The 23246-nt window shown below is 29.0% G+C and overlaps 1 protein-coding gene across 1 annotated transcript in view; it reads right to left on the bottom strand.

The window, feature by feature from the left end:
- The window catches only part of LOC136083882 (TNF receptor-associated factor 6-A-like), a 93839-nt gene that overhangs the window by 41254 nt on the left and 29339 nt on the right, over window positions 1–23246 (bottom strand). Inside the window, exon 4 of the mRNA XM_065803798.1 lies at window positions 15041–15205. Within this exon, the coding sequence (XP_065659870.1) occupies window positions 15041–15205 (165 nt within the window). The remainder of the gene's footprint in view (window positions 1–15040; window positions 15206–23246) is intronic.

Raw genomic sequence — 23246 nt, 5'->3', positions numbered from 1 at the left:
TAGATTTATATTTATGAAATTTATATATTATAACAGTAATAAAAGATTTTGTAGGTATTCTTTGTGTAGAGAACATCTTTTTTACATGTTCAGTATTTCTTATCAACTGACCGTTAACCGAAGACCGATCTTCTTATTTAAGATGCATGGCTATTTACTATTACATACATTTTGCATGAGATTTACATTGTCAAATGTTTGGAGGATATTGGAGGATAGTTTATCTGATACCTAATAGTAAAGGTTAGTAGCAAAAAAAATATCTGTTAGCAAAAAAACTGTCTGTTTTCGATGCATAAAAACTAATGATTACATTTACGTTACACTATTTTTAAAAGCCTGAACGAAAAAAACATTCTTAATTAAAATAATATATTTTAAAATAAAAGTCAATAAAGTTAGTTTAATACAATAGTAGCGTAAGAAAAATGATAAATAAAAAATGCGAAATAGAGTTTTGGAACACATGTCAAATTAACGTGTAAATAACCTCATAAAATAAGCTTAAATTAATACTTAATGTTTTTTAACTAGATATTTCCTCTAATGAACATGTCTTCACCATTATGACAAATTTTCGCTGTGCAATGCTGACATTGATGTTTTGGTATTTTGGCACACTCTGTCCCACTGTGCCCTTGTAAGAAATGGTATTTGAATTAATCTACGGGCGTTATTTAAATGCCATTTATATTTATATATACCAAATTTATTCCTTGTATGCGTCTGGTATTTTTCAAATATGACCATCTTAACGTAAATCCACTTTAGGTGAACATTCAAACATATTTTAGGTAAATCCACTTTAAGTTTATAGTCAAACATGTTTTAAAAAAATCCACTTTAAGCGAAGTTAAATATTAATCAAAAAAAGTGAAGTTAAATATTAATCAAAAAAAGTGAAGTTAAATATTAATTAAAAAAAGCAAAGTTAAATATTAAATAAAAAAAAGCGGACACGAATATAAAATGCACCAGCAATATCGAGTAGATATTCGCATATTTAGTTTCTCTTATCGCGTTGTTAACATTTGGAATCAGTTGGCTTTCGATGTTGCTAATGCAGATAATATCAGCAACTTTAAGAGTAAATTTAACTCAATCAAAATTGTTTATTGGGTGTTATTACATAATTTATTTATTTTTGGGCAAACTGTTAGTGTCCGTCGATATGGACCTGCGTGCCCTTTAGAACATGTATTATTTGTTCTAATAAATAAAATAAAATCTAATCTAATCTAAAAGTTTTCAGATATGTATTAAATAAATCCAATTTAAGCTAAATTTTAATAGTCTTTTAAAGAAATTTACTTATGACGAATTTTCAAACACATTTTAAATAAAGACCTCTTTAAAACAAAATTTTAAACATGTTTGAAATAATTCCACTTTAAGAGAAGTTTTTAATAACATTTTAAAATAAATCTACTTTGGGCGAACTTTTCATGCATATTTTAATAAAGGCCACTTTAGGCAAAGTTTCAATTATATCTTAAATAAATCCACTTTAAGCTAAGTTTAAATCAAAGTATCTTAGGCGAATTTTAAAACACATTTTAGATAAATCCACTTTAAGAGAGTTTTCAAACATCTCTATAATACATCCACTTTATGCTAAATCTCATATATCTTTAAAAAAAATTTACTCAAGGCGAGTTTTCAAACATGTTTTTAATAAATCCACTTTAGGCAAAGTTTCAAACATCTTTTAAATAAATCAACTTTTTAGTGCAGCAGATTAGCATAACATTTATGCAAAAGTGGATAAAAGCATGAAACTTTTTTTACACGTAGAAAATAAGTATACTACGCATTTAAGATATGGTGGCACGTTGAGTTAGTTGGATCTCGTTCGTAAAAATCAAAATTAAGTTTTGTGTTTATAACAAAACGCAGACCAGATATATTTGAGCTTAAGGGCATTTTATGAAATATTTGTATAATTTTCTATATATATTTATATATCAAATAAATTTTTCTGTTTATAAATAATCTTGTTTTTATTTAATTCGATATGTTATCAGATATATATCTAAGAGCTTCTAAAACACTTCTGGTCTGCGTTTTGTAAAATCGTGAAACTCATTTTGCTTAGTTAAATAAAGACGTATAAATACGTATTTATACTAGCCTGTGGAGATGCTTCGAAATTTATAATTTCGTTTTTGATTAATCAATTCGTGATTCAATTCGAATTAAAAAAAAATGATTCAAGTTTTTTGAATTCTTACTTGTTTTGAGTTTGTTGCGTTTTTTTTAAAGATATTTGACGCTTTGGCGCTATCAAATTAATTTTGTTTATCCGTAAATACCTTTTAATCAAACGTTAACCAAGGCAAGAAGCAGTTTAAAAATAAGTTTATTCAAATATTTTTTCTGAAAAATATAATACAAAAAAAATCTTAAACTTCAGAATTCGAGTGAAGATTTGTTTCGATTTGTGTACTAAAAATGCTGATTTCCAGGGCCCTAACCTGTACGTCCTTGGTTTATAAGTATAAAGTTAATATATAATTTAAAATTTTAAACTTTTATGGTTTAGCTAGCTTCATCTATAAAATAAATCGTGTAAAAAACCGCTCTGTTTTGAAATTTATTTCAAAACAGAGCGGTTTTTTACTCTGAAAGTTAATTGAGAAAAGTTCAAATTAACAATTGAGTTTTAATCACAAAGGTTATATACATTATGGAATAGAAACAAAGTTGCACATTTTTCTAATTTATGCTTTTCTAATTTAAGTAATTACATAAATTGGATGGGGTTGCTGACAGACTTTCTGAAGGTAATAAAAAAAGTAAAAAATACCCTAACATTCTGTGCGCGTAGAGCATTTTCTCCAACTGCTCCAAAAGAATTACGCCACGGATATACATACATACCGGGATTTTCTGACCACTTTAGATCCTCTTTTAAAGCGAATTATTTTTTAAAAAAATTTAACCTTTTTGTCAAAAGTTGCTGATTTCTGTAACGTTGAGGGAGTATCTAATATAAACCTATTTTGCTGAAATTAGCTTAGACTTCAACTATTTTGCATTTAAAATCAAACGTTTTTTATTTTAGCTTTATTGCTGCGTATTTTGCACTTAAAATCTCAATAAATTTGCAATATTTATACATTTTATTGTAACATTGAGAACTCTTTATAAATTTTATGTATTATAAAACTACTAAAGATTTTCTCTAATAAATTAAAAAATTGGTACCTTGCTTGTTATTTTAATTTTTTCTAGGCTGCGGTTAGCTTCATTATCAATTTTCTCTAGCCTGCTCCCACATTAGACTCGCACCATAAGAAATATTAGGGAAGGGGGTGTTTTTTGAAAAAATGTCATACTTAAGATGAGGGGAGTGGGGGGGGGGGGCCGAGGGAACGCCTTTTTGAAGGAAGAGGGCCGTGCCCTAACACTTTCCCTCCTCATTGGCGCATCTGCGATCAATGTATACTTACTATGTTCTACCTTCCCTAAGATTTTGGTAAATTTTAGTTAAACGGTTTAAAATTTACTAATAGTTTATAAATCCAAGATAGCGGTAACTGCCATCTTGGATTCAAGCCAGTTCTGGTCATGCTACACTTTGCCACCATATCCTAAAATAAACAGCATAACTTTCTGAGTTATTGGCAAAAATTTCATGCTTTTATCCACTTGTGCACATCTCCAGTCATTTTTAATGCTTATCTGCTGCACTATTAGGCGAAGTTTCAAACATCTTTTAAATAAATCCACTTTAAGTCAATTTTCAATCAGGTGCTTTTCTACAAACGTTTTTAGGTTTTTGATATTTTTTCTAATTTTTTAAATTCTTATATGTAAGAATTTACAAAGAAATTTACTACACCCAAGGAATTATTTTTTTGCATTTTAAGTAAAAAGGATATTTTCTGCAATGTTAATGAAAAATTCAACGATAAAACATAAATTCTTCACAAAAAAACTGTGAAATGTTTCTTGAGATCAGGGTTGAGGCAGCATTGGACGATTTTCATGGGGCACATTAGGACGTGTTGCGCGGATCATAACAAACTTATTTTCCAATTAAATTGTACTAAGTTTAAAAATGGTGCGCAATGAAATGCTCAGAAATAATAGAAAATCAAAAAGTGATAACTTTTTAACCAAATAATCTGTGAATCAAGTATTTACTAATGCAGAAGAAGCTATGTTAGAAAAATATATGTTGGAATCATCAAAATTAAATTATGGTTTAACTTATTACCAAGCTAGAGTTTTAGCAAATGAATATAGTAATGATTTGAAAAAATGTCCTGAACTATGGAGTCAAAATAAAATTGCTGGCATTGATAGGTGAAAGGATATTTGATAAGACACAAAAAGTTTTCTCTGTGCAAACGAGAAAATACAAGTCTATCAAGAGCAACAAGTTTTAACCGTCAAAATGTGAATGAATTTCAAATCAACTTAGAGGGAGTACTCTGTAAGTCAAAATATTCTCCAGAACGCATATTTAACATAGACAAAATAAGTGTCATGACTGTTGTGCAGGCACCAAATGTGATCAGCGTGGTCAAAAGCAAGTGGTCAAAACGTCTCTACTGAAATAGGGCAGCTTGTAACTATGTGTGCTATTTAAATGCAGTTGGAAATATTATACTACTATTTTTTATTTATCCTAGCGCAAGATTTCAAGAGCGTATGCTAACAGGAGGACCTAATGGTTGTGTTAGATTTGCTAATAATCCCAGTAGTGGATGGATGGCAGGAGCACTTTTTACACAAGTGCTCGAACATTTAAAGTTACATTCAAAATGAAATAAAGAAAAGAAGATTTTGTTATTGCTAGATAACCATAAAAGCCATTGTACTATCAATGTAATAAACTTTTGCAGAGAAAATGGAATTGTTTTACATACATTCCCTTTTGATGTTTCAGTATTGGGTTCTTTTAAACAAAAACTTTCTGTATCTCAAAATGACTGGTTATTAAATCGCCCAGGAAGAACTATAACAGTTCATGATTTCGCCAGTAAAGTAACCCCTGCAATTAATAGCTCATTTACACCAAATAATATTACTCCAGGGTTCAAAAAATGTGGTATTTTTCTTTTTTCAAAAACTTTATTTAGAAATGAAGATTTCGACTATTCAGAGGTAACAACCCGAAGCCAAAGTGGCATCTCTTATCATTCTAGTAACAATGAAAGTAATAAAAAAAGCTACGATTAAAATTTCAAATGTTAGTGATCATTCTATAGTAAAAACTTTTGAAGCTACTGTGCCGAAAAATGAATCACTTAATGCATATAAAAACTCAACTGATGAGCCGTCACAGACATCCCCTAAAATGATTAGACAATACCCGTAAGCAACTCCAAAAAAGAAAACATCAAGAGGCAGAAAAGAAGGAAGATCAAGAATTTTAACAGACACACCAGAAAGTCCACCAAAAACAGAATCTTTAACTTACACAAAACAGAAAATATTTAACAAGCATATCAACCCCAAAAAAATTTGTTATTGCAACAGTCTCTTGCTCTACCTGTATGCACAATAAAAGTAATTTTTGTTTGCAAAATAAAATAAGTTTAAATTTTAAAGACAAGCCTTTTATATTTACAGAAAAATTGAAAACAGAAGCATTAAATCATGAAGATTTTTGTTTAGTCCAATGTGCTTCAACAGTTAACAATACAACTTTAGCTTTTGTTTTTAGAATTGAATAAATAAATGTAGATATTTTATTTGTTAATTTGTTGAATAAAAAAATATGATTTAATAATTTTTACTTTCCTGATATACAAAATAAGTGGTAGATGCCAATTGCAGAAGTCTTAGCTAAACTTCCTATTCCAAACAATGCAGGAAGCATTTCAACAGGTTCTGGTGCGATATTCAAATTTGATTTTTCCACATTTAAACTTGGTTGAATGTTAAGAATTCTCTCAATTAAAACAAAGGAAAAACTTCATGTATATCTTCATCCATTTTGTATTCACTCTCATTGTTTTTTTAATAATATCTTTTTATTAATAAGAGTGATATTGGATCAAATAGCATTTTCATTATAGTTTATTTGAGTATACAAAAAAACTCATTAATGGTTTGAGATCTTTATAATGTTACTCCTAATAATTCTGTTGATTCTGTTATCGTTAATAGTTACAGCTAAACGAAAAAATTAGGGTTTAAGATACATTTCTTGTCTTCTTATTATATTTCCTAAACTGCCCCAACATTGTCCTAAACTACCCCTCTTATGGGGTAGTTTTGGACAATGGGTAGCTGCGGTTTTAAGAAAAAACAACAACTATAATTTATTTGAACTAGCTCTACTTCGCTTTTTTTTTAAGAACGAATACCTAAGTTAACTTTTTCAGCAAAAAATTTAATTTTTTGTCAAACAGTACAAAATCTGTAATATCTTATTAATAAAAGTATCCTAATGTGCCCCCCTCTCCCCTATATATAGGGGAAAGGGGGTCTTTTACATATATATATATACATATATCTTTTATGTGTATATATATATATATAAGACCTTCTTTTATGTTTGCATAATGGAAAAGCTTAATGCGAATAAATGTAACTTTACTCAATAAAGTTTTTACATCGTCAATAGTTTTAAGTACCTTATTGTAATGCTAATATAAATCCTACAGTTAACGTTTAATGTCGTCTCGATTTTGTTTTATAAGTAGTTTTAATTAGTTGCTAGGCTTTTTTGAATTTGAAAGAGCGCTATCTCAAAATGCACGCGGTTATTGGAGATAGATCTCTCAAGCGAGTTTTTGCCTTTTGAAATTTAATTATTATTTATTAGTTTAGAAATATTACTTAAAGAATCATGATAGGATAAATAACTATCGTTAAGATCATATTATAATTGAAGTATAGAAAATAGTTATTAAATAGTTATTTTATAGCAATTTATAACATTTTTATTAGATTTAAAGTAGAAAAGATCACTCCTTTAAATTTTTTAAATCGTTTACATTTTGTTTGTTTTAGTTTTTCTTTGAGCTTTATTTTTTTTTTTAGCAGTTTTGTTTTTATTGAGGTTATATTTTATTTTTTAGAAGGAAAATAGGGGTATGGATGAGGTCTAATTATTTTTTATCCAACAAAAAAGTTAAACCAATGCTATTTCAATAAAATTGGTTAATACTACTTTGAAATATCTGTGATGTTATTAACTATTTTTGTTCTTTTTTGAAAGTTTAGAAAAATAAATTAAAATTTTGTGCCAACAGTGACATGACATGTCACATGTTATTGTGTGTTAAGGTTAAATTTTGTTATGAGGATTACAGTTCTTATGAAAAAAAAATGAAGGTAAAGAGTATTGTTTGTATATATTTATGAAGACTCTACGGCAAGAACGGCTGGGTCAAATTTTGAAAATTATGACTTTTTACACTTTCTAGCTTTATTAACCACAATAGTCATATAGTTAATAGTTAATAGTATATTGCAATAATTGCAATATACTTTACAAATGTACATATTTTTCTTAAAAATTAAAAACTTGTATAGGTTTAAAAGTTTAATAACGAATTATCTCAAAATGAAATAATGTGACCCTGCCGTTTTTTCCCGTGGAGTCATTATAATTTGTTTACTTTGAATCTTGTTAAATTTTCTCGTGTCATTAAAAAAATTTTTGTTTGCACATGTTTAATGTTTGCACATATGTTTTTTATTGATAATCATGTATATGCGGTAATATGTGCTTTATAGTTGCTTTATCAATGTGTTTTTAAAATAATGTAAAGTGCTTTTTTATTGTTTGTGTATGTGTTAATATGTGTTATATAATTGTTTTATTAATTTATTTAAATATGTTTATTTAAGGTTAAATATATAAAAATATATATATATATATATATATATATATATATACATACAATGTACGTATATATATATATATATATATATATATATATATATTTATATATATATATATATATATATATATATTTATATATATATATATATTTATATATATATATATATATATATATATATATATATATATATATATATATATATATATATATATATATATATATATATTGTTTAAAATTGGTACATTTGTTTATATAATGTTCTTTCCATGTTTTCAAAGTGCTGTGACTTAGTAAACGTGTAGAGCAAGATTTGACAACTTTGCCAGCCAAGTAATGTACTCCTAACAGAGAGTTACACGTCAATGTTTAGTGTCAAACTGTTACCGCTTTAGGTCTAGGTGTTTTCAAGCCTTTATTATTTATTATTCTAAAAATATAAAATAATGTATTTTAATGACATTTTGCGTAATGTTTTTACTTATGTTCTGTTACATATGAATGTTATGTTACTTAAGTTATGTTATAGGCTTATTATATTAACTTATGTAGTGTGCTTTTGTTGTGTGTTGTTGTTATGATGTTGTTTTTTTGTTATCTTTTGAGTTGATAGACATTTGGTTTACCTTCACGTTGGTGTCTATTGTTAAAAATGATAAATAGGTAATTTCATTATTAAAAATCACTGCTTTTAATCATTCACAAAAAGCCAAGACAAATTATTTTGCCATATATATATATATATATATATATTTTTTTTCATTTTTAAGGTGCTCCCAGAAGTCCTTACGGTCTTATCACGGGGCACCGTTGGAGAGCATTTAACTAGAAATTCACGCCTCCTTCCTTACCAATGTCGCTCATTGAGCTAGAGCCGCGATCGAACCCGGGACATTTGGGTTCTGAGCCAGAACTCTAACGACTGCGCCACGGCTGCTCTAATACAATTTGTATTATCTCAATTTGATTTTTTGTCTTTAGCGCTGTTTATTACACGATTTCGCTATAAATATTTTGGAATCATGATGTATCAGCATAAATTATTTTCTGAAGGCTAACATAAAGTAATAAAATTTAATATCTACTACTCTGGTAAATCACAACAGCTTTTCTATGTAAGGTACATTAATTTTCGTTTTTTGTATGTAATATTTTTCTTATTTATTTACTTATTCGTTACATTTTTTTTTAGATTATCAGATGATGTATTTATGTGATATAGAAGTACAAAATATTGTAAAGTTTTGTGAATTTTTTAAAAACGTTTGCTAATGATTTTTTTAAAGAAATAATATTGAAGTTTGCGAAAAAGGGTTTACAACGGGTTTTTTTTTAATTTTTTTGTGTAAGGAGTATGCTTATTAGAACCGCAGGTTTTTAATAATTTTTTTCGTTATTATTTGCAAACTTAATTTTTTTTCAAACATCTCCTAGCTGATATAAATTTTTTTAAATTCATAAGATTATTGTATATTTTATTTTTAAATGACAGTTTAATATATATAAAATATTTGTGTGTGCTATTTAAGGTATAAAAAAAAATTATATAGGAAAGATCACAAACTTCGAGATTCGTTTAAGATTTTTTGTTACTACATTTAAAGTGAAGTTTAAATGAATTATATTAGGATAGAAGTAGGTATTGGTTTAGAAAATGGAAATGTTAATAGGCAAGTTAATTGTCGAAATGTATGAGACAGCCTTAGACAAAATGAAATTATTAATTGACAAAAATGCTAGATATGCTACTTGAATTTAAAAACATGGCTGAAGTGGAGGATAAAGAAATTCATCGAGCAGCTCTAGAAGGTCGTTGAGTATTAGTTGTAAAAATGTCTTAATTTGAAGGGCAAGTTAGACGTCGCTATAATCTCCTTTAACATCATGAAGTTGTAGTTGTATTTGTTGGTGAAGATGATGCACCACCTGCTTCCAGGGAGGTTGTTATATACCCAAGAGGTTATCCTCTTGAAGCTAAATCAAGTATATCTGCCAACTTACATCCTATGGTTTATCCTCTTTTTTCCAAGGGGTAATGCTGTTTGGTATAATCAATCGGTTCACAATCCTGAACGTACTACATTGATTATAAATCGTGTTACATTTTAAATTTTAAATTTTCGTGTTACATTTTAAATTTGAAATTTTCGTGTTACATTTTAAATTTTAAATTTTCGTTTTACATTTTAAATTTTCGTTTTACATTTTAAATTTTCGTGTTACATTTTAGATTTTAATTTTTCGTGCTACCTTTTCTCAGTATCACAATTATAAACTTTAGCAACATGCTGTTGATGCGTATGTTAAAATTGAAGGCCAGCACCGTTTCATCAAAAATAACCAAAACAAACTGAGAAGCGAGCAGTAAGATGCTTACACGAACATGAAAACAACCTTGGAAATGATCATAATGTTAGACCAGTGCGTGTTGTAGTTTTGCCATCAATATAGGAAGTCCTAGAGCTTTAAAAGAAAACTTTGAAGGTGCTATGGCTCTGATAAAAAGTATGGTAAACCAGATCTTTTTATTACTTTCACTTGCCCAAATTAATTCACAACCCAAAATGGTGCGAGATTATTGAAAATTTATATCCAGGTCAGACAACAAATGATAGACCTGATTTGGTTACTCGAGTATTTAAACTCAAATTAAATAACCTTCTCAATGACTTTTTTAAGCACAGTGTATTAGGGAAAATTGTAACATGTTCAGGTTTTTGAACTACAAAAGCGTGGTTTGGCACATGTTTATATTTTACTCCACTTTGAAAATGATGATATGCTAGAAACAGCACATGATATCAATAAATTAATATCTGTAGAAATTCCAGATCCGATTGTTAATCGTGATCTTTATGACATTGTTAAAACTTATAAGGTTTACGGCCCATGTGGCATTTTATTTTTTCTTCCAGGATTGTTGGAACAAAAACTAAGTATAAATTACATGATTAGTATATTAAAATAAATGAAGCATTTATATCTATACCTTAAAAGTCAAAGGTCGGTTGTCACATTTTAGAAATTGTCCAGGAGAGAGGAAATAGTAAAATAATTAGTTTCCATTGGCTTATTCTTGATGGTTAAATTTATAAAAATTTTTTCGTGTTTTATTTAATTTATCTTAAGGCACATGAAATAGAATTTAAAAAAAAAAAAAAATTAAAAAAAAAAAAAAGGGAAAAGTTATTTCTGGATGACAGACGTATTTCCTAATAACATTGTGGGGACTCCTGACCTTTTATATTGACCTAACTTCGTTTCAAATTGTCGTAGGACAACAGTCTTTATACCTATGTAGATACTGAAAAAACTAAAAAGGTCTCATACATGACTTATTTCCACAAAAAAACTGGAAAACCGACTTTTGTCTTCTGAGGTACAGATATTAGGATTTAAAGTTTATTTTAGTTTATGGGTTTGGTTTAGTTTATAATTATTTTCAGTTTTTTTTAGTTAGATTTAGCTTCATTTATCTTTTTTCTTACTTTAGACAACTTTATGGAGGAAATGAAGGGAATAGGTAGAAAAATTATAATTATATATTTATACATATGTAAATATTATTTTATCGATTATTCTGTGGTATATTTTTTGTCTTTAGTGTCTGGTAGAAGCATAACTGGTAGGGCTGTGTTATAATTTTTATATATTTTGTATCGAGAAATATGTGCTCTTGGTGAATGAATTATTTAATTAATATAACATTTTTTAACTGTTCGCGTTTTACTCATACTTTTGTTAAAATAAAGTTTTTCACATGTTTAACCCTTTTTAATTTACTCTCTTTTTTTTTTTTTTAATATTTTTAGCATCGTCTTCTGTTACCTGTGAAAATGGTAAGATTATGCTTTATATTTTGATTAAATGAAATTGCAAGTATTTAGAATATACTTCTATTTGTAATTTTATTGTCGTTAACATTTGAGAACTTTTGTGATTTTAGGTTCGTTAGCATTTGAGCATTACAGAAATTATCGCTCCCAACACCCAGGCCTCTCTCAGAGACGTCCTTCAATAAGTGGTGTAGTAAAAGCGGTATGGATGAGCCCTCCTTCAAATGGAGGGCTCATCCATCCCAGGGTGTTTGGAGACACTGAATAAAAAACAGCAACCAAAAGGTTGTAAACATCTTCAATCAGTGAAGATATTTATAACTTGTGTTGCTGCCCTTTCTTCGTTGATTATTTTTTTTTTTTTAATCTGTAGTTTTTTTTTAAATTTGTATTTTTTTTTCATAATATTTATGTTGTCTATTTGATTTGTTTTGGTCTTTTTTGATTAAAAAAATTTTTTTTTTTCACCTATTAAACTTAAATATAGTTAAACTGATTCGTTATCCAGTTATCATAATTTAATGATGCTACACTTTATTGTTAAAAAAAATTAGTTGACAGTTTCATTTATTGAACTCACTGCTTTTAAAAATTACTATTTAAGCCAAGATAATAAATTAAGCAATATAAATGCAATTTTTTTATATTTTGATTTGATTTTTTATCTTTAATGTTTAAAGTTTGGCTCCTTGAAGAATTTGTTACTTTGCTTTTCAATTAAAATATTTTAAATCTATTGTGACGGCTTTTAAATGAAACTAAAGTTTAATAAAAGCCAACATAAAATAACGTCATTAAACAACACCGTCAAGCTGCATCATGACCGCAACTGAAGTATGGCAACAGGTTACCGAAAAGCAGGTAAATTGTTTTCCAGTTGTTTTTTTCTTTTTTTTTTCTTTTATATATACTTATCTGTTACAATTTTTACTTTAGGTTTGTCATATGACGCATTAATGCAATACAAAAAAATCAAAGTTTACTTTTTTTTTCAAATTTGTTATACACATGTTTGATTGTAAATTATTTTTTTTTTTGTTTGAAACGTATTTGCACTCAATTGCTTAGTTATTTACAATAAATTTAGTTATTTTTAATAAATTTATTTAGTTGTGTGCATTTAACAATTTTAAGACAATTTTCTTTTTTAAAGGAATATGAATCAAGGGGATACCAAAGTATTAACTCCTATATAATATAAGTTAACTTCATATTAATCCAAATAATTAATTAAAGTTCATGCTATAAAAAATATAACAAGAATTTAGTTTTAGTTTTTCGTCAATTTAAAGCATGATGAAGTGTTATTATTTTGTGTTAGTAACTAAAAACGCATTGCGTTGAACTTAGGAATGTCGAGGAAAATGGTTCTGCCTTACTCTGATATGACCTATGTTATTTGTAAATTACTCAAATAATGTTAAATAATTGGTAAATTATTTTACCTCCTAATACTTTTTATATCAATTTTACAGATGGATTAATTTTTCCAATTTGAAGGGTATTAGTTAAGGTTTCGCAACTTTAAATTGTGGAAAACAGCCTCTATAAGTTACTTACGAAACAGACCGACCACAACCCGTATCACGGGTTGCTTTCTGCTAGTTAAATTTTAAACCACATTAAAAGTTGTTGTAAGTCATTATCTTTAAGAAGTATGTTTCTAAGTATAGGGCTGTCAATTAATTACGTCAACAAAGTAGGGGAAGGGGGGTCTTTACTATTTTGACAGTTGTTGACAAGGGGAGGGATTGCATTTTTGTTAATTGAATAACTTTATTTTTGCATTCAATATAGAAACATAAAAATAAAAAAATTACTTTAGAAAACAAAGAGCAACAGCCGTTGGTTACTAAAAATACTTTCAAATATTTTTAAATACTTGTAAGTTTAATTATAGTTTATAAATAGAATTCACATTTCATTAGAATTTTGTGGGTTTTGCATTACGGAGTTTTGAAGTGGTGATAATCTAAAATTTACAATCCTCTTGGTGTTAACTGGAGGGGTTAACAACTCCTATCCTCTTTGAGTGAACTGGAGGGGGCCAACAAAAATACAAAAGCTTGGCTTTGAAAATATTAAAAGGTTTTAAAACCCCACTAGATGTATCCTTAAAGTTTATATAATACATCAATTCAATTTAAATTAAATTACTTATATTCTGAAGCAATAATTTGTAAATTTTCAACGACATTTATAAATAGAACTAGTCCTAACTAAAAGAAATATTTTACAATAACTTTATAATAAATATGACAATAATAGTAGTACTAAGAATAATAACAATTATAGTATAAACAACTACAATAAATAGTGTAAATAATAATAAAAAAGTGATAAATTTTATTAAAAAATTATCAAATACGAAAATAGGTATAATAAGAGAGTGATAATAAAAACAATAAACTACAAATTTTTCATCTGAGGTTTTTAGAAATAATATCTTTCTGAAAAATAGCCGTAAAAAAAAATTTTTTAATTATAATTAACTCAATTGATTTTATTCAAAAAGGAAAGCTGTTTCAAGATTTTAGACTTTGCTATTTTGTAGATTTTAGACCATATTTTACAGGAGAATGATTTGGTACATAAAAATTATAACTATAAGAAAATTAAAGTTGAAAGCGACAGCGCTCTTATATAAAAAAAAAAATATAAATGTGCTGGATTAGTATTTTTGTTTATGATAAAAGACAAATCGATTTTTAATAGTCGAAAATGATCATTGATTTGAAGCATTTTAGATAGAAAGTAAAGTTGATCAGGATTGAAATAACAGTGATTAAAAAAATTATTTTTAAAACCTTGTTTTGTAAATTGTATATTCTTAAAAATTCTTGTGAGCTGATGATTACCAAAACTTAAAATACATATTTTAGATGTAATTCAAAAATAACATGCTTTAACATTGATAAGAGTTTCAAGATTAACATAGTGACAAGTTTCAGCTAACATCCGTTTAATCTATGTAGCTTTATTGTTAAATCTTTATAGTGATGTAAAAACAATAATCATTAAAGGATTTTTTTTGTTCATTCAGATAAAGTGGGTAGTGAATTTCAAAAGACGTAAATATCATTATTTCTAAATTACTTTTTTTAACAAAAATTAATTAAGAAATAATGATATTTTCATCTTCAATGTCAAAAGATGTTCGCAAAAAAAATGTCCCTACCTTATTGAATTTACAGAAAAATATTATAATATTGTTGTCACAAACACAAACATTTTTTCCTAGCTGACACAGAACGTCCTCAGGACGTCTTAAGGGCGTCCTATGTCCTAATGCCCGCTCGTCTAATTTATATAAGTAAATAAGTATAGGTAAATCTACTTTATAATAAAAAACAAACTAAAAACAGAAAAAATAAATAAAATAATGAATGGTTTTACTTGATTGTCACAAAAAGTAATCTTTTGTTTGCAATATCGACAGGTAACCAAACGATAAATGCAATCTTTTTCCATGTGATCACTCAGTTCTTTACGCAAAAGTGTAGTAGAGCATTGTTCATTCAGGCATTTTACCTCTTGATATTCACAAGAGGTTAAATGGTTCTTAAACAGAAAAGTATATTTAAATTATTTTCAACAATATTAGAACAACAATGTTGAAGCTTTTTTTTTATTGCTGCTTACTTTTTGCTAATGCTACTTTTTTTAAAAGCGTTTTCTTCCAAATATTTAGTAATTTTTTTTTTACTTATCTCTTTGAAAATACTTAGGAGAAATTGCTCTGTAAATCTTTGGAACAAAACTCTTTTAAAAAAGTAATAAAATCTGATTTGAGCCGTGATAAATGCTTAACAAACGATAAATTTCTTTAATATAAATTGAGATTTCTAAGGAGGAGTGCACGAAGCAAACAACAATATTTAAAGTCTTACTTAAAACCTGAAATTACACTTAAACTTAAGCCATACCGTAACTTTGGGTAAATTTGCGCAAAAATTTGAAATTTTTTGCTTTGTGTTTCTAAAAACTGGCTTTAAACTTCTCCAATATTTATAAAAACTGGCAAAATTTTTCTATGGAATTTTTTATATTATTGGAATTTTTTTTTAACCATTTTAGAAGTATTTTTCATGGGTTTCTTAATTATGTCCTAAGTAAACTGGGGTTTTGGCTAACTTTGAGCAGACTTAAAAAATTTGAAAAAATCTTACATGTATCTGATATTTAAACTTATATCAATTTTGCTATTTAAACTCTTTTTAGCTTTTTATAAATTCTAACGAGAGCTTGAAGACAAATGAAAATAAACAAAAAAATAAAATCAGATTTACTATTATTTTGGTTTATAAAGAATTTAACATAATAAAAGAAACACAGCCGTATTTAAAACTAAAAAACACAAAGTATAGGCAATTATATATATTTTAAATTAAAAATAAAAGCTAACTAAACAAACTTCAATAGGCCTAATGAAAGTCTAATAGAGTTACTTTGTAAAGTTCTCTAGTTTAGGCTAAAAAATTTTCTGAGCTTATTTTCTCATTTTTATTTTTTTTTGTTGACAAGTTTGTTTTCAATGCTTCTCAATGACTTTGAGCTAGAACTGCAATCATGGTACTCTTTTGGATTTTCTTCAAATTGAACTTCTGGCTTTATGCTCTCCATGTTTTTGTTCTGCTTTTTTTTCTTTGAGTCAATATCAAAACTCTTATCAAATTTTTCTAACTCTTCTGTGCCAACAATTTTTCCTGCAGGAACAGAAAAATTTTTTTTTGGTTTTTAGTTCTTTTCTAAAAATTCTTTATCGTACGATTCTCTCTCTCTAAATTGAGTGAGTATATGATTGACAATTCTCTCTCCATCTAAATTATGTGAGTAATTGATTGACATTTAGTGGATGAATACCACACTTTCTGAAGTATATATATATATATATATATATATATATATATATATATATATATATATATATATATATATATATATATATATATATATATATATATATATATATATATATATAGACATATATATATATATATATATATATATATATATATATATATATATATATATATATATATATATATATATACATATATATATATATATATATATATATATATATATATATATATATATATATATTAGGCAATAATATAAATATTTATAGTTAAAAATGAGTAACAGTGCTGATAAAAATAAAATTATTACATTCTATAATGATACAAAATCTAAATGAGTTGGCTTCTTAGCTTCGGTGTTATATGAGCATTATATCAGTAGAGGGCAACAGAGAGGAGCTTAAATTAACCTAAAAAGCAGAGGTATCCTTGTAGCAAGCAATATTGGTGCTACAATGATACAAAATCTAAATGAAATGGCTTCTTAGCTTCGGTGTTATATGAGCATTATATCAGTGGAGGTCAACAGAGAGGAGCTTAAAGTAACCTAAAAAGCAGAGATGCCCTTGTAGCAAGCAATATTGGCTCTACAATGATACAAAATCTAAATGAATTGGCTTCTTAGCTTCGGTGTTATATGAGCATTATATCAGTTGAGGTCAGGAGAGAGGAGCCTAAAGTAACCTAAAAAGCAGAGGTACCCTTGTAACGAGCAATATTGGCGCTACATTGCTCCGATATAGTTTAGATGGGCTAATATTGGCCAAGATTTGCATTTATATTGTGCCAATATTGTAAATATAATAGTTACATTGGCCAACATAGCAGTTACTGGCTTGTTTTGAAAAAAAACAATATTGTTACGTAACTTCTAAACTACGCAGTTTAGATTTAAGCTTAAGCGTGGTTTGAACATTCATTTTAATACTCTCAATAAATCCTAATATTTCAACATAACTTAAGGTATGTGGCACATTTTTCTGAGTTAAATATATATTTAAAAGATGGTATAAATTTAATCTTTCAGCTTAATGTTTTAATTTTGTCAATGGCAAACGTTTATTAGCTACAAGTATAAATAAACCCATGACATTGTGACATTGTCATGAGTTAACTTATACTTGTAGCTAATAAACCCTTTTTATATTTAAAATGACTGTAAAATTAAAAACATTTCTGCTAATGTTAGCAACAAAATGTTGTCGCTAATATATCTTTTTGGGTGACAGGAATAATGTCGAATTTATTAAAAACCTAATGTCCTAATGTCGCAAAAACCTAATGACCTAATGTTGCAAAAAGAAAAAAGAATAGTGTTGCAAATGAATTTAATGAATAGTGTCAAAAAAGAAAAAAAGGAATAGTGTTTCAAATAATAAAAGGAATTATGTCGCAAATAGTAAAACTAAAATAGAGTCGAAAACATCAAAAAGGAATAGTGTCGCAAATAGTGAAAACGGAATAGTGTAGCAAACAGTAAAAACGGAATAGTGTCGCAAATAGTAAAAACAGAATAGTGTCGCAAATAGTAAAAATCATTTGCGACACTCTCCGTTTTTTTGTTTTCGACACTATTCTTTAAACTCGAAGCCACTCCATCTTTTTCAATAACAATGAGTATTTTCAATGTCATTGACGATGACAATGAGTATGCTTTTTATTAATGACAATGTCATTAGTAAAAAAATCTTATCTAGTTTTTTTATTTGACTCCAAGTTGCAACAGTTGGTTGTTCTTTAGAAATTCTGTCTTCTTATCATCAGGTGTCTGGAGTCTTTAAGTAATTAAGTGGCAAAGTTAGCATTTTAAGAGAAAAGCTAAATAGGTGTTTTTAACTAATATAGATAATTAATTAATATGTATAACAATATAGTTCTTATTAAAAATATATTATATAAATATGATTGAAATAAATTTATGAATTCCTGATATAATCATCAGGAAACCTCTTGAAGATCCTATCGAAGAAATAACAGTATGTGGAAGGTCAAAGAAAGATAAGTGTTTTTATTATTTTATTTCTGCTCTGTTCTTTAAGAACATTGTGTACTCTATTTGTAGAATACACTAAAATAATATATATATATATATATATATATATATATATATATATATATATATATATATATATATATATATATATATATATATATATTTATGTTTTCATTGCTCTTGTTATTATTTCAGTTTTTATTTTTTCCGGTTTGTAACTAGCTATGAATTGAAGTAAATCTAAATGCTAGACAAAATATAAATCTGTTACAAGAGCTATAATAAATGCTAGACAAAATAATAATCTGTTACAAGAGCTGTTAAACGATATTTTCAGGATGTGAAGATGCTTATTATTATATTATTTTGAATAACGTTGCTACATAGGTCAATATAACAAATAACACTACAACCGATGTGTCAAGACTGAAAAGAAATGAGGTAATAGATGGTTTTTTTAATATGATAAACAAGGAGAAATATAGTTCATGCAATAGTAAATATAATGAGATAAGTGTAAATGACATTACTAATAAAGGATTCCATTATTTTCCATCATATTCCAATGATTAGCTACACAGTAATACAAATATAACATACATTACATCAGAAACTAGTGATGAAAAGGAAAACGAAGAAATGAAAAGAACACCATGCATTAAAAAATCACTTGTTCGATGGGCATTGAAGCACAACATGTGTCAAAATAGCCTCTCTGATCTATTGAGAATTTTATCTCCATATTATGCTTTACCTAAAAATGCAAGAACATTATTACGAACAAAACTATGTGCTGACATTGGATAAGTGAGCGACAGTTTTAGTAACAAAGGCTATTATTAAGGTATTGAAAGCCAGTTTGCAATATTATTGCAAGTTGCACTTCAGCATCTTATACCTCTATAAAAGTTGAAGTGCTAATAAATATTGATTGGTTACCTTTGTATGTTATATTTATAAACGTTCTACAAAGCAGTTTTGGCCAATATTAAATGTACCAAAAAAAACTTTTAATAGTCAAAAGAAAGTTTTAAAGTTTTCTCTAGCTTCGGGCTTTTTTTTTTTTTGCCTCCACAGCAGCACCTTCTGTAGCAGCAGGATTGTCTTGTTAAGTTTTTTCTTTATTAAGTTCAGACAATTTTTTTTCAGGCCATCCGCAGCTGATTATGACTAAATCCCCGAGCACATTAATAACGTAAATATCTCAATCATGACACATACGCAACAAATTTTTTCTTTTGGTGTTATGATGCTTTTAGAAATTTTACCTTTTTTAAAAATCTTTTCGTTTGCTAAAGTGTATAATATCGTTACTCATTTTTGTATATAATCTCTATTAACCTTCAAAAATTTTTGATATTTTAAAATAATCAAAAAAAAAAAAAAAAATTCAACAGTGGTAGAGTTTAAACCACGACTTATTTGATTAACGCTCGGCGCGCTATCCACTGGGCCACGTTGGATAGCGCGCCTTTGTGGATAGTGCGTTTATTATAACGTTTTACCACGTTGTTAATCAAAAACTTTTAAAACTATATAATAATTTTTTTAGCGTAAATAAATGCTGTTGAATTAAGGAGAGCTGGACGCAATCCAATTTTCAAGTGAAAGTCAAACTGTAAAACTTAATGAATATTTCAGTATGTTTTAACATTACTTAATTTGAAGTTTACGTACGTTAGATATTTTTATACAGTGTACTGCGACGCTTCCTTGCCACTATCTCGGTTGCAATGGCTGCCAAGGGTTTCGTGTCAAACACGTTCAAAAGGGATCACCTAACACTACTAAAATGATTAAGTTCAGCAATATTATATAGAGATTTATTGTATATTATTTGTATGGGGGAGGGGGAGAACTTATACAGTTTTGTGAATATTCTGATTTTTGAGATTAATTATTTATGTATAGTGCAGCTGGCTATCATAAAAACATTTCACTTCTGGACACCAGCGTGTAACTTTGCATAGTGATAGTGGACGGTATGAGCAACAAAAAAATAGCGAGACACAAACTTGTTATGCATCTGGAATCGTTTTACAGATGAATTATTCAAAATGGCCAATGGCGGCCATTTTGAATGTATTTAAATGGTCATAACTGTAGAACTAGTAGTGATATCCACTTCAAATAAACATCGATTTGTTCTAAGAGAAAAGTTACATAAAACTGACTGAAATCAATGTTTTGAAATTTCAAGATGGCTGCCATCGGCCATCTTGAAAGTTTTTAAATGGTCATAACTTTAGAACTAGTAGTGACATTCACTTAAAATAAACGCCGTCTTGTTCGATGATGTAACAAGAAACTCATATTTACATATTTACATACATTTACGTATTTACATAATTACAATACACTTTTGGATTACAATTCGTCATGGAAGGAGATCTGGAGAACATGGTCGAATTCCGGGTCTTCTTCAACTTCTAGTTCTTCATATGAATCACCATTTGTTTCTTTGTAACAATAGCCGTTACATGCACACAGCTTAGTGCATGGTAAACCATGTCGTTTACATGAACAGTTTTTACACTCAGTTTTGCACGAACAACGAATCAGTTCCTGGCAATGTCGAGAAATCTCCGGCAGAGTGCACCAAAGTGGTGTATAGCACTCATCAGCAGTATCTTTCCATCCCCATTCAGTGGGTAAATATCCTGGAGTAACAGCAGACAAGCATTGTTTCCATAAGTGTGCCTGCAGTGCTGCTCTCTTTGTGTGCTGCAGAAGAGCGTCTGCAGTCGGCGGAATGTTTTCAATTGCTCTATTCTTTATGGTGTAGAGTATACGGCGGCATTCGTTTACGCCAGCAGCGGTTGATGATCGATCGTACATCAATACTACAAATCGCTCAATGGCCTTCATTGCCGTATCAGTTAAGACATCATTTTTTAAGTCTGACGTGGAAAGATTGTGAAATGCAGCATCAACTACTCGGTAGTTCATCCACGCTTTCCATGCCGTTCGTTTTCCAATCCCACAGAATGTTGATACTGTGTCACATCCGGTGAAGGCATGGAAGAATGGTAAATTTGACGATACACCATCTGGAATGTGTTGATGTAGATGGTGAACTCCTATCATTCGTCTTCCTTTTCCAACTCCAAAATCAATCCACAACTCTTTCACTCCAATCATCTGGCTAAACACAGAGAGAGCTATAACGACCACATCGGAGTCCACAGTGCGTATAGTTATAGTTAAGTTGCCATTTTTCAGTGCATGATTAGCATGGAGCAAAAGACGGCCATCTGCCTCTTCAGCACTACAAGGAGATATGGACGATACATCTAAATCTTGTTGACTGGCACATGCAGTTTCTTCAATGGTACAAACAATAACTTTTCCAACTACGGATTGCGTTAAAACGAATCTGGAAATAAGGCCGAACAGTTGCGTCTTATTGAAGTCCACAGATAGGAATTTGTCAAACTTTTTTGGAATAAGTGTACCCATTGTGACGTTTATGCGTTGCCTTGATCCACGATCTTCCCGTGTTTCGGACTTCAAGCTTTTTGGGACATACCGATCAAAAACAATGTCAAGGCGCTGCACGGATCTCAGAAGTCTGTCCACGAATGGTCCAATCACATTTTCGCAGTAGTCAGAGAATGTCTTTGACGATCTCGGGTGAAGCATGTGTACGAGTGCTGCACCATCAACAATCAGAGCAGAAACCTTATAGTCAAGGTTGAAGTCTTGTTGTTTCTCGCTACCATACTGTTCAAAACAAATGAGGACATCTGATTTGCTGGTGGCCTTACGCTTCCTTCCGAATTCAGAAATTGATGGCGGATAACGGTTGTTTTCGTGTGAAAAGAAATCCTCTATATCACTAACACGATTTTGACTTGCTACATACATTTTACAAAAGTAGTTGGAGTCATGTTTAAGATCAGCGATTTTAGTTTTATGTTTGGAACCTGGAATTTTCAAACTGTGGAACAATTCAAATTTGTTTCTTTTCAAAGGCTCATGAATTGACTTTTGTCTGGACACAAGACGGTCAGCTACGTACTCGTTGTATTGCTGTTGCCCTGTGATCTTGGCTTCTTGAACAGTTTTTTCGGCTGAATTGGACATTATAATCTTATGGTTGTCTGCTGTCTGCAGTAACTGCTCCGCAAAAGGATTCCCATCATCGCGCATAGATTTCACCACTTCAGACACGTGATGAAGATAACGAGTCTGAAAACTATTTCTGTCTTCATGATGGCGACGGTGTTGATAACCCAAAGAAGTGGAACTGCGAACTTCATTCTCAAACTCATTAATCATTCGAGAAATTTCTGGACCAGCCACCATCCACTTAAGAAGAGCAGTTTCGTTATGAAGTACATTGATTGCTCCTCCGTCACTCTTGATCAATTTGTTGTTCTGTTCATGAAGCTGGTCATCAGACATGGCAGAGAAGTCCGCGTTAGTTTTCCTACTTGTGAAGTGGCCCTTTTTGAATTCCTCAAACACATAAGGGTGTCGGACAGGTAGCTCTTCCAAGGTTTTGATGAAAACCGGCAACCAGCGAGAGTAATTAGTTAGATCAAGTGCGAAGAACCACGGAGCAATCTGCTTTAGCATTCGCACGTACTCCTCGAAGTTTGATTCGCGAATACTGCGCACAAAACTCAGTAGCAGGCTCTCCAACTCCATAACGGTTTGCCAATAAAGAAACTGATTAGATTCGTTGCTTTTCCTGGAAATCCACTCTTCCAATGACTCAACAAAGTCCTTACAATCTAGCTTA

This window comes from Hydra vulgaris, chromosome 08 (assembly GCF_038396675.1).
Source record: "Hydra vulgaris chromosome 08, alternate assembly HydraT2T_AEP".
Classification (NCBI taxonomy): Eukaryota; Metazoa; Cnidaria; class Hydrozoa; order Anthoathecata; family Hydridae; genus Hydra; species Hydra vulgaris.
This window is presented reverse-complemented; position numbering and strand designations above follow the sequence as displayed.